Genomic DNA, 13,085 nt, shown 5'->3' with positions numbered 1-13,085 from the left:
TATATAAGGTCCCACAGTTGACAGTGCATATCAGAGCAAAAAACCAAGCCATGAGGTCAAAGGAATTGTCTGTAGAGCTCCAAGACAGGATTGTGTCGATGCACAGATCTGGGGAAGGGTACAAAAACATTTTGGCAGCATTGATGGTCCCAAAGAACACAGTGGCCTCCATCATTCTTAAATGGAAGACGTTTGGAACCACCAAGACTCTTCATAGAGCTGGCCAAACTGAGCAATCGGGAGAGAAGGGCCTTGGTCAGGGAGGTGACCAAGAACCTGACGGTCACTCTGACAGAGCTCTAGAGTTCCTCTGTGGAGATGGGAGAACCTTCCAGAAGGACAACCGTCTCTGCAGCACTCCACCAATCAGGCATTTATGGTAGAGTGGCCAGACGGAAGCCACTCCTCAGTAAAAGGCATGACAGCCTTCTTGGAGTTTGCCAAAAGGCACCTAAAGGACTTTCAGACCATGAGAAAAAAGATGCTCTGGTCTGATGAACCCAAGATTGAACTCTTTGGCCTGAATGCCCAGCGTCACGTCTGGAGGAAACCTGGCACCATCCCTACAGTGAAGCATGGTGGTGGCAGCATCATGTTGTGGGGATGTTTTTCAGCAGCAGGGACTGGGAGTACAGCAAGATCCTTGATGAAAACCTGCTCCGGAGCGCTCAGAACTACAGACTGGGGCGAAGTTTCCAATAGGACAACGACCCTAAGCCCACAGCCAAGACAACGCAGTAGTGGCTTTGGGACACGTCTCTGAATGTCCTTAAGTGGCCCAGCCAGAGCCCGGACTTGTACCTGATCAAACATGTCTGGAGAGACCTGAAAATAGCTGTGCAGCAACGATCCCCATCCAACCTGACAGAGTTTGAGAGGATCTGCAGAGAAGAATGGGAGAAACTCCCCAAATACAGTTGTGCCACGATTATAGCATCATACCCAAGAAGACTTGAGGTTGTAATCGCTGCCAAAGGTGCTTCAACAAAGTACTGAGTAAAGGACCTGAATAATTACATAAATGTCATTTTTCTGTTGTTTTTTAAATATTTTTTAAAATAAATTTGCAAACATTTCTAAAAACCTGTTTTCACTTTGTCATTCTGGGGTATTGTGTGTAGATTGATGATAATTTGTTTTACATTTAATCCATTTGAAAATAAGTCTAATGTAACAAAATGTGGAAAATGTCAAGGGGTCTGAATAGTTTCAAAATGCGCTGTATATTATTGTCACTGGCAGACTCTATAATACTCCATTGATCCTTGTAAATATCTAAGCGCCAAATTGGGATTACGATAATTGTTTTGCCTTTCTGTCTTCGCTTCCAAATTTGACCTCACTCTTTTTAATCTTGGGAGGCGATTTTAATTGCTGGCTTAATCCTACTTTCGATCGTTCCTCCAACAAACATTAGGACACCTTCTAAGTCTGCTAAAGTTATCCAAACTTTTCTTGAAGAATTTGCCGTTACAGACCCATGACCCAATTAATTTTCTCCCATGTCCATCACACTGATACCCGCATTGATTAATTCTTCATAGACTACAGACTTCTCCCCTCTGTATGCTCATACAATTCCATTGTCATATCTGATCATACCCCTCTGACTTTAGAGCTATCAGTTGGTGGTGGGACTGAGCTTTGTCTACCTTGGCATTTTAATACACGCTTGCTGTCTGATGAAAGTTTTGTCAACTTTCTGACTGCTCAGATTTGTTTTGATAGTTATCAACGACACCCCCGACATTTCACCATCTTTTCTGTGGGAGACTTTTAAGGCCTACATTACAGTTCAAATGATGTCATATGCTAGTTTTGCAAGAAACAGTTGGAAAAAGAGACTCTTAGACAATACTTACGCAATCTCATTGCCAAATTGAGGAACTGCTGATTAAGTTGTGACATACTCACTATGAGTATTGTGACAAGGCAAGTAAATTGCTTTCTCATTAACTTGGCCATGCTTCCTCTGCTCAACAAATTTCTCAAATTCAAACAGGTGTTACAGGTGCAACAATAGATCACCAGCTAATAAATAATCAGTTTAAGGACTTCTATGCCTCTGTATACACTTCAGAACAGTCTGCTGACCACTCGGCTATTGATAAATGTTTTATACTCAAACTGTCCCAATCATTGATTCAGTCTCCAAGCTTCAATTGGAGGAACCTATCACCAAGAGATTTCAGATGCGGCACGTGCAATGCGAGGTGGTAAATGTCCTGGACCAGATGGTACCCAATATAATTTTACAAGAGGTTTCTGGATAAATTTGCCCTGCTCTTGATTAGTATGCTTATTGAATCCTTTGAATCAGTCTCTCTCCCTCGATTTGAGAAGGTTTTTGATAGAGTGGAGTGGGGCTACCTTTTTTATACTTAAGAAAAATGTGGCTTTGGCAAAAAAATGTATTGCTTGGATCAAGTTACTATACTCTTCTCCACTTGCATCTGTCAGCATGAATAACACCCACTTTCCTTTCTTCAGAGGCACTAGACTGGCGTGTCCAATGTCTCCCTTGCTTTTTGCTATTCCCATCTAGCCCCTCGCTATTGCATGTTCAGAGGTGACATCGAGGGTCCCACTTTATGCTGATGACTTGTTATTCTATCTGAAACCCAGATGTATCCTCACCCATTATGCTATCTGTTCATAATGCATTTGGCCTTGTCTCTGGTTACAAATTCAATCTGAATAAGAGTGAGCTCGTAACTACCCATTACACATGTTGCCTTTTCAGAGTAGTTCTAGACAAATGCACATCCTAAGGGGTACATGTCACGGACAAATTCTATAATTTGCGTAAAAAATATTATCTCCGACTTAATCTGGAATAAAACATTATCCATGGATCTGCAAGGTGTTCCTGCAATGGCTTAAACCCTTAGGGAGCATAATTTCCAGGTCTATTATTGGGCTGCCAACTTCCATGTAATTCAGTACTGGATCTGTGCAGATACCCCACATATCATTCCAGCATGGTTGAAAATAGAATCTTCCTCATGTATGCCATCCTCACTGGCTGCTTTAGCGCATTCCCCTATTCATTCTTCTACTTCAGGTTATACCAAAAACATTTGAATAAAAACCACTCTCAAGATCTGGAACCAGTTTAGACGTCACTTTGGTTTGCATAGTTCCAACAACTCTCAGCTAAATTCCACCTTCAAAATAGTCATTTCTTTAGATATTTACAAGTGCGCAGCTTTGTCTGTGACATGACTTTTAAATTCCCCACTCTTCCTGTGGTTCTCCCACTGATGCATTTTTTTCCACCATCCCCAACAGTAAAAGGTATTATTCCCAATTGGCACCCTTTTTTCTAAGAGACAGTGAGCAAGACGTATAACACATTATGTTCAGGTTCAGTGCCCAGTGACTCTGTGACAGGTTGGGACTGCACATTGTATCAGCCTCAGCTATGTTGCAGTAGAGCCACTTATCAGCAGTACATTACATTACAATACAACTTTATTGTCCATTAGTTAGAAGAAAGTATAAGCTAAGTCTTGTTGGCTTTATCCTTTCTTCTCTGTGGGTGATTTTTATTCCCTTCTGGCTAGCTTCCTTTTTGGGAGTTCTTTGAACACCATAACTCAGCTCTGATTTGACTCTAGCAGGACAATGCGTGATTCTTAAATGTCTCTGCTCAGCCAAGGTACCCCTGGCATAAGCAGTGACCCGGTGTAGTCCACTGTTTCACTCCCTCATCCCTCTGGGGTTGTGGAGGCAGCTGAAAAGGGAGAATCGCTTGGCGGCTCTATCCGGATGAATACGAATGACGAGCTCAGGTTCTCAGCAGCACACTCACACAGCTCATACAGTCTTGGGTTGCATGAAACTTCCTAAGTTGTCTCCAGCTCTACAGTGTCCGTGGGCGGATAAACCCTCAGCTGCATCAGCTTACTGTCTTCACATATAGAAAGAGAAAGCGAGAGAGACAGAGTTTGAAGCGGCGAGTGGCTATTATCACCAGTCTAAAAAGAGTCATGTTGAAGTCTGGGAATTGTGCTGTCAGATTTTTACCTTAATGGTCATTTGAACACCTTAATTTCCGACCACCACAGCTTTTTCCGTGCCAAGATGAAACCTTAGTCGTAAAGGAGGAAAGAAAAAAAAGGGACCTGGGATTTGTCAGTGGTGGTAGATGTGTGTGTGCTTTTGTGTGTGTTTGATGTTTAGTGTGTTGTGTGTCTGTTTAAACACGTCTAGCTAGGGTTCAGTCAATGGAGCTAAAGCCCTATAAGAGGCAGCCCGTGTACCAGCAGGACTTGGTTACAGCCACCTACTTACTAATTAATTAGCTCAATAATTCAGTGTGCAGGACAGGAGACTTATGGTACCGCCTAGTGTGGTCTCAATAAAATTATCCATAGCCTATACTACAGTATATGATAGGCCTAGGCTATACAAAGACCATGCTTGGAGAAGCACAGGGCAAAGTTATATTTCTAAGAAAATGTTCTTCCAAGGTCTTTGCGCTGCTGGGGTGGTGTATATAAATCTAGGCTACGCTGCATTACACACTGCAAAGGATAGGCTTTCCCAATCATGAGCCCCGGCCTGCTCTGCTCTGCTCTTGCTGATGTAAACCCTTTTGGTCTGCCTAACCAATGACTGTGTTGTGTACGGTGGCCCTTTACGAGGCGAGTCAAAAGCTTCTTCCGGAAAAACATTTTATTTGTCCTAAAAATTCAATATCTGTGCCTACTAATGTCCTGTTCAGTTTGAGAGGGAGAGTGCGAAGATGAATAGGAAGACTGGAGGTAAGCTTGCTACTGCTATAATTTTGATTAATAAAAAAAAATGTTTCGTTGCCCATAATGAAGCTATTTATCAGAGTTGTGGACCTCCCAATAAGCCATATTCGAGTAATTTACATAACTTACATTACTATTAAGCAGCAGCCACAGAGATGGACAGCACATGGGTGCTGAAAGTAGCCTAATTAGAGAAGGCCTAATTCATTTAAACAGTCTTAATTTTAATTAGACTTTAGGCTACTAACAACAAGAGGGCTTTGTTGGACCGTATTTCTTCATATACAAGAAATAAGAGGTATTCCTACCTGTTTTACAGACTAAATTATAGTCTACTATCTGTAGATTTTGTCAGCCAATTCCTTCAGTCACCATGCACTCCTTAAATATCTCAATGATAATTACTTAGAATTAAATCATAATGAAACTAAAAACGCCTTAGTCATTTTTAGAAACACGAGTTTGGCCAGTCTTAGGTTTGAGGATCAAGCGGTGAGTTATGCATGCCTAGTTTGTTAATTTACCCTAGCAGATGCTCTTATATCCACATGCTGTAACCACAGTCAACACATCTATTTTGTAACAACAATATCATGGAATAAAATAATGGATATCTTTTCACCCCAACCCTTGTGTGTGCGAATCCACAAACTTCTGGCTACCTTGTAATACTTACAAAATGAAGAACAGTGTCTAAAACTGCAAATGTTCTGGTCTGTCTTAGGAGTGAGGGTAAATGGTAGGCATGTTTTCTCCTATCCACTTTATGTTGTAATTATTATTTGGGGTATAGGGGAGGGTCACTTGGTTTTTCTTCAAGTGTTCAGGGAGAGTTGGGTAAAAATATATTTTACTGAAGTCCCTAACAGCCGTGGATCACCTCCCTTAGTGAAGCAGGTCTGTGATTAATATGGTAGGAATGGCCCTGGTGTGGTTACTGTGGTCTTGAATGTAAAGGTCCATCTTTCTAGCCCTTACGCTAACATGTAGACTAGCATTTGCCACAGAAGCCCTAGCATTAAATATCTTCTCATTTAGCTCTGACGCTACCACTTAGCATCCACCAGAGGCCCATGCAGCAAAATATCTTTCCTTTTCGCACTAACACATAACATCTGCCACGGAAGCCAAGGCAGCTGTAGTCATACAGTATATCAGTGCATAGACAGAGGAGAGGGGGAGTGAGCGACCTGGGTGAGGGGAGGTTAGTCACTCTGCTGCGCCGAAATCTTATTGACTGAGTGTGAGGTCTATAATGAGCCCAGGGTTAACCCCTTCAACCTCCGGGGCTCTGAGCTCTTAAACAAGGCTTTAACATCCCTTTGATGCCACTGCGCGTCTTCTTCAAGCTTGTGGGTGACAGTGGGTTAAAGGAGGGCTGGTGGGGGCGCTAACAGTTATTTTTAAACGGCTGAGGAGATATGGGCACGCAGAGATGGGGGACAGTGGTGTGACGGGCGCTAGCCGTGAAGGCTCATCTCTGAGGTCACAGGGTGAGGAGTCAGACGCTAACACTTAGTGAGATAAAGAGAGACTAGGTCACTACTGTAACAAAAGGTGGGCTTAATGAATCTACGTTGAAGTTGACGATGGAGTCATTGGGCATAACCGTTGGTGTTATTTTTAAGGACTCATACCTGGAGGATAAAATTAGGCTGAATATTGTTCTTTATAGAATGGACACATTGTTGCATGGTGCGTGCGTGGATATTTGTGTGTGTGTGTGTGTGTGCCCACTATGAAAGCTCAAGAAACAGATGTTTATAGGTTCATACTAGAGCATGCTTTACTAACCGTAGGATTTTCTAGCCCACTATAATATATTTTTCCAAAGGGATAAAAATGCCTGACATGCATTTTGTAGTAGCTAATTGTTTTTATTGGTACATTTTTATGATATGGGGTGTTAGGGTCAATTCTAACCAGCCTGAGCAAGAACATCCTTCCTGAGAGAGAGAAAGAGAGAGAGAATTTCTATCGAGTCTGATTGAACTGAAAGGAAAAGAGGGATGCAAGTGAAAAGGGGAAAATACACTGACAGAGAGAGAGACAGAGTCATCAGCTGCGTTTCCACATCCTTTGGCCTGATTGGCTGTGGGTGAGTGACCCGGTTGGAAGCTCTCTGGCCCCTGTGCCTGTTCTTTCTGCTGGCTCGGCTTTATAAGCCCCCACTGTGTTTCGCAGAAGGCCCCACAACAAGCATCCATGGACAAACACTGTTCTTATCCGCCCTACATGCACAGCCAGACCCAAGGACAGTGGGAAAGTGTCATACAGGTACACACATGCAAACACATATCTATTAACCTATTCACATCTTTTCCCTTACCCCTCTGTGGCCCCGAACATCGGGACTTCATAGAAAACCATAATCTCTGTGCCTAGTGCTATGTGAGGGATTGCTTGTTTGAAAGAATGACGGGTTTCGTTGCCTTGTTCGGTGCCTTGTTGCTCTTGTACTCCCTGTACACTCATGACTGTGAGGCCACGCATGCCTCCAACACCATCATTAAGTTTGCAGACGACACGACGGTGGTGGGCATGATCACCGATTGTGACGAGACAGCTTACAGGGAAGAGGTTAGAGCCCTGGCACAGTGGCAGGAAAACAGCCTCTCTCCCTCAACGTCAGCAAAACTACAGGAAACAGGGAGGAGCACACCCCTATTGCCATCAACGGGGCTGCAGTCGAGAGGGTCAAAATCTTCAAGTTCCTCGGCGTACACTTTACAGAGGATCTGACATGGTCCAATCACACCACCATCGCGCCTGAAGAAATGTGGGATGGGCCCTTGGATCCTCAAGAAGTTCTACAGTTGCACAATTGAGGACATCTTAATATCAAATTCAAATATTGACTGGCTGCATCACTGCCTGGTTTGGCAACTGCACCATCCTCAACTGGGAGGTCCTACGGAGGGTGGTGTGGACGGTGCAATACATCACTGAGGGAGAGCTCCCTGCACTCCAGGACATCTACACCAAGCTGTTTCTGAGGAAGTCCCAAAGGATTGCCAAGGACTTCATCCACCCGAGCCATGAACTGTTCACTAGTGGTGTAACGGACCGCAGTTGATCCGTGATCCATACGAATCACCCCCCACGGTTCGGCACGCATGTGAACCGTGGATCAATTGCAAAGTTTAACCATCAGTGTGAAATACAGTTTTACTGCCGCTGTTACTTTTTAAAGTAATAATTCCCTAAATCTTGATGCGGAGTTGCAATGAAAAGATAAAGACAAGACTGATGCGTGCTGTGTTTTACTCTGAAGGTTGATTTGATTATTTTGAAAAAGCAGTTGTGTGTACTGTTCACGTGAAAGGGGCATGTTGAATCCCAACGAATCAATCCTGGATGCTCGCGTTGCAAAAAGCAAAGAAGAAAAAAGAACAATGACAGACATGGCTAGCAGAGGAGCTGAAGAACTGGAAAAGCCTCCCGCTTCATTTATGTCTCATGTATGGGAGCATTTTGGCTTCCCTGTCAAATATGATGACGGAAGAAGGGTGGTGGACAACACCATTACTGTGTGTAGGCATTGTGACACAAGAAAGCCGCATGATCATGGAAATACATCGAGCATGGACACATTTTAAAGCATCATCACCCTGGTGTGTCAGTGACTGGAGCCAACTCATCCAAGAGACAACAACTTCTCACCACGGCATTTAAGCAGCTCTTTGCTGCAGAATCAGACCAGGCTAAAGCCATCACCAAATCTACTGGGATGTTTATCGCTGCAGACATGAGACAATACTCTGTTGTGGAAAACAGAGGGTTTAAACATATGGTGAAGGTGCTTGAGCCACGCTATGAAATCCCCTCGTGCACCCACTTCGGTATGAAGATCATGCCAGATCTTTATGAGCAGGAAAATATCAAAATTGTTGACGATTTATGCAAGGCATCCTCTGTTGCCCTCACCACAGACGGGTGGACCTCCAGGGCAACGGAAAGCTACGTGACTTTTTTTGTTTTTTGGTCTTAATTTAAGGTTAGTGTTACAAATGCACAGAGGCTTGTTGTGCAATTAAACTGAACGTCTTTACTTGAGATCAACATGTTAACTCAGTCATCCAAAATAATGATTAAATTAAGATCCTACATCTGTATGTTTCGTTCATACAAGCGTTTCAAAGCCTGAAGAGAGAGATGCAAAACCAAGAAGCATTAACTCATTGACTGTTCAGTATTTTCTACCGGTGAGAAGCCTGTCCCTAAAGCGTATCACTGACCGCTCATGAACCCAGAGTGCTTGTTGTGGAGACGTAGACAGATTTCATTATCAAGGAACTGTATCCTCTCTCAGCTGGGTAATGCTCATGAGGTCACACCGTAGCAAAATGGTTTACGGTAGTTTCTCCCCATTTTATTTGGTATTCTTCCGTTTGGTGCTTGAACACTGAACATGTCCGAGCTTGTAGAACCTCTGTCCGCTGCCTGGCTACTTATCTTACCTACAGCCTTCTCTCCTCTCCACAAGGTGATGGATGGGGATAGATTGGCTAGGGGAAATGGATTGTGGGACTTGGGCTGATGAGGTTTAAGAGTGTTTGCGAAGTGGAAAAGGTAGAATTAGTAGAGGTTGAGGGAGCGGCTAAATCGAACGAGCTGTGTGTGTTATTAGAGGCACCCTTGTTAGCCTTATTTTCTTGTCTAATTCAGCATGACTGGCGAAGCTGGATTCATTTCAAACGGGATGTGAGTGAAAGCGATTCTTTGTGTGTGTTTGTGTTGAGTCTGTATGTGTCTCTCTCACTCATTCAATCGGTCTACTCTGTCTTATGTCCTCGATCCTGTCCAAATGGATTGGATCTATTGACTTCAGGTGTGTGTGTGTTTGTTTTTCTGAGCCAGTGGCACAGTGACAACTAGAGAGAAACAAGTTGTTGGTTGTTTTCACTCAAGCAGAAAAAAAAATACAAAAATGTGTCCCATTGAGTCATGTATTCTCTAATGAAACTAATAATATGGCTGCTTAGCCTTTGTCAGGACACATTTGACCTAAATTGGAAGACAAATATTACATGACAAAAACACTGTCATGATACTGTACATCTCTGTTGACTGCTATGTTAATGAAAGCTATATTTGGCTATTATTCATGCCTATTGGAGTGAAAGTAATAGCTTTAGCATCCGAACCGTATATTAGCCTGCCTAGCTCAGAAATGCCGCCTGGGGATACAAGAAGAGTACACACAGTATGTTAGTAAACGCTGTAATTAAATCTTAGATGATGACAGTACATTTTATGGGAGCGAAGCAAACTAAGATCTTATCTAAGTGAACAGAAAACAGACGCTTTAGCTGAGTTTGTCCCCATTGGTGTATATCATGCTAGGCACTGTCAGTTTCGATTTAAAGTGGGTATAAATGTAAGGTTCTAATTATCCAAAGGGTACGATTGGGGCTCCAGGAATGGATGAAAGACTGGAATGTTTTAGAAGGGTCTTGAGTATGATCACAAGATGGGTGCATATCTTTATCTTTATCAACACTAATACTCAACTTAAACAGAAACCACTGATCCAAATGAATGAGCCCTGAGGATAATCTGTCCAAAAAGCTTATCTTTATAAAGAGCTATGTAAAGATTACTTGAGAAATTCAACATTCAATCATCACTCGTTTTAAATATACTGTACTGTAGTCTAGTGTCCATTTTCTTTACCTTTTCTACCACAACAACATTTCAAAACTGATATTTCCAAATATCTCTTTGTTGATCATATCATCTTAAAATTCAACTAAACTAGCTAGCAAACTCACTATGTAGTTGCCCAAAATGGCCATTTTTTTAAATTAATTATAATTAAATGCACATTAATTACAGTACAGTTGTAATCTGCCAGCAATACATATTAATTGCAGGGCCCCTAATTCTCAAATGAAATCCTGAGGTGCAAACACTTCAATTTCTTCTCTGGCAATTTTTTCTAGCGTAAACAACATCCTTTTTGACTGTAGCGACTGTGAACACATTCTAACGCCGCATTCTAACTCCCCATTCATTGCCCTTAGAAACATGCCTCTCAGTTCAGTAAAACCTTATTGATGAAAGTGCTACATGGGAAACTCTATTTGATAAACAATGTCTCGACAAAGAGCCTAAAGAAACTCAGCTGCTGGAAACTTCCCAATTATATCTCACTGTCTACTAGCATTAGTGATGAAAAGCCCCCATTTTTACGCTCCTCTCCTATTTGCAGATGTGGGTGCAGGTTGTAGCAGCAGCTTCAACTGATAATGAAACGGTTGCTTATCTGCTGTGGGCAACTTATCAATAATGGATCAAATTGGTAGGCAACATTAATTAGAGGAGATGAAGGGCTTTGGCTTGTTTTTCTTGTCACTTTACACCCCCCCCCCAAGAAACAGACACGATGCTGCGATGGTGGTTGTTTGACACTTTTGATATGGAAAGTGAAAAGTTATTTGTTATGTAGTGTCCATATTAGGACAGCCTCAATCTCAGTAGTGAGATTAGGGGTTTTGATTAGGAAGACTGGATTTATTGACGTAGAAATAAATGTTTGGGACATTTCAGAATGGACACACTGGTGGTTTTTTTGGGGGGGGGGGGGGGATTTAAACCTAAGTCATAATCTATCTAACAAAAGATCATTGACACCAACTCCCCTCTCATTTTAATGGAATAATAACCCATTCTTGTGCTCTGATTTTCCCATTCAGTAAACAGGCAAGTCATCAACTGCCAATGAGTGTTTAGTCCTTGGCTTATGCAATTTTATAAATTAGATTAAAACCAGAAGCAAGCTTTTCATTTAATTGGAAAAAATATATCCATTCATGTATAATACAATAACTGTATTCCTTGCCACAGTAAACTGTCAAGTCAGCACAGCCTAGATCAATCGATCCACGCTCAAAAACACTTAAACTATGGGTGTAATTGAAAAAAACAGAGATAAAACACCAAAAAACTAAGAATTCCCTTTGAATCCTCTCATTGCAATTAAACCACGCATCTCAAAGAGTACATTTAATTAGACCGAGTTTAGTCTTGCTTTCTCAATCCATGGCTTCTGGCTAGCATGAAGCCTAATGCGCTGGAAAATCATTATTTAGCGGGGATGAAATAATGATGTGAGTATATGGCTTTATCGTGTTTACATATGCAACCCTTCTCTTCTCGTCGTGTCCTACAGGCAGCTGTTCGTTTGAAGAGCACTACAGCAGCTGTGGCTACAGTGTGGCCCTGGGGACCAATGGCTTCGCCTGGGAGCAAGTCAACACTTGGGAGAGGCCCACTATGGACGCGGCTGTTCCCACAGGTACACAATGGGGCTTCCTCCTCTCTCCTTCCTTTATTTTCCTCTATCTCCTCTCCTCACCCCTTCTTTTTGGATGTGTGTGTGTGTGTCTCGCTTTCGTCAGCTCATCTTTCTTTCTTGTCCTCTCATGGACAATTATATCTGTATTTTGGCTCTCCTCCGCTTTCACGCCCTCTCTCACCCTCTCTCTTTGTTTCTCTCTGACTGATCACCTATGGTAGGGATGTCAGTGTCAGTTCCCCAGCTCCATGGGGTGCCTTCTAGTGTTACGCCACTGACATTAATCCAGTTAGCAGTTGAACACACTGCAACTATGTAACAAATGGCACCTTATTTCCTACATAGTGCACTACTTTTGACCATAGCCTTAAGGGTCTTCCTCTGGACCCTGATGAAAAAGTAGTGAACTATTTATGGAATAGGATGTCATTTGGGACACAGACTGCCAGTACTGTATTAGAGGCTTGTTATATTTGTCTACTGTGCTGACTGCTGAGCAAATTTCATTGAAGATCGCACACAGAAGGCATATGGGGCAATTTTTTGCATTTGGTGCAAATTCAGGTCGTGTGAAAATCAGAAGCGCCGAGAACAACATGATCAAAGTCTCATTTTTTTCAGCATGGCAAAACAGGGCACTTCAGATAAAAATGTGAAAAAAAGGCCAGTATAAATAAATAAACAACAGGAACCCATTACACCCATATTCCTTCATATCTGTGTCATCAGGATAGGAGTATCTAATCAAAGGCATCACTGCATGTGTTAATGTGGAGGTAGGTACATCATGTGTCTGCCCTTCTGTGTGTGTCACCCACAACAGCTGAAATGCAAGAGGGACAAGCATCTTCACTGATCGTGCATGGCATTTCATACAATGTTCCCGTTGGACAATGCTGGACACAGTAGGCTCTACAGAGAAAGAGAGTGAGAGCAGTGAGGCTCAGAGACTCAGGGGGGGCTCAGGTGATGAGGTTATTCCCATCAGTGCAAGCTGTCCTCCTTGTTACCAGGGCTCTTTC

The 13,085-nt window shown here is 42.6% G+C and overlaps 1 protein-coding gene across 5 annotated transcripts in view; it reads left to right on the top strand.

Moving 5' to 3' along the window:
- LOC106565046 (receptor-type tyrosine-protein phosphatase T) overlaps window positions 1-13,085 on the top strand; it is a 500,470-nt gene that overhangs the window by 97,595 nt on the left and 389,790 nt on the right. For all 5 annotated transcript variants that reach the window (XM_082958989.1, XM_082958987.1, XM_014131664.3 and 2 more), the window contains exon 2: window positions 11,938-12,063. In XM_082958989.1, the coding sequence (XP_082815115.1) occupies window positions 11,938-12,063 (126 nt within the window). The remainder of the gene's footprint in view (window positions 1-11,937; window positions 12,064-13,085) is intronic.

This window comes from Salmo salar, chromosome 12 (assembly GCF_965601325.2).
Source record: "Salmo salar chromosome 12, fSalSal1, whole genome shotgun sequence".
NCBI lineage: Eukaryota > Metazoa > Chordata > Actinopteri > Salmoniformes > Salmonidae > Salmo > Salmo salar.
This window is presented reverse-complemented; position numbering and strand designations above follow the sequence as displayed.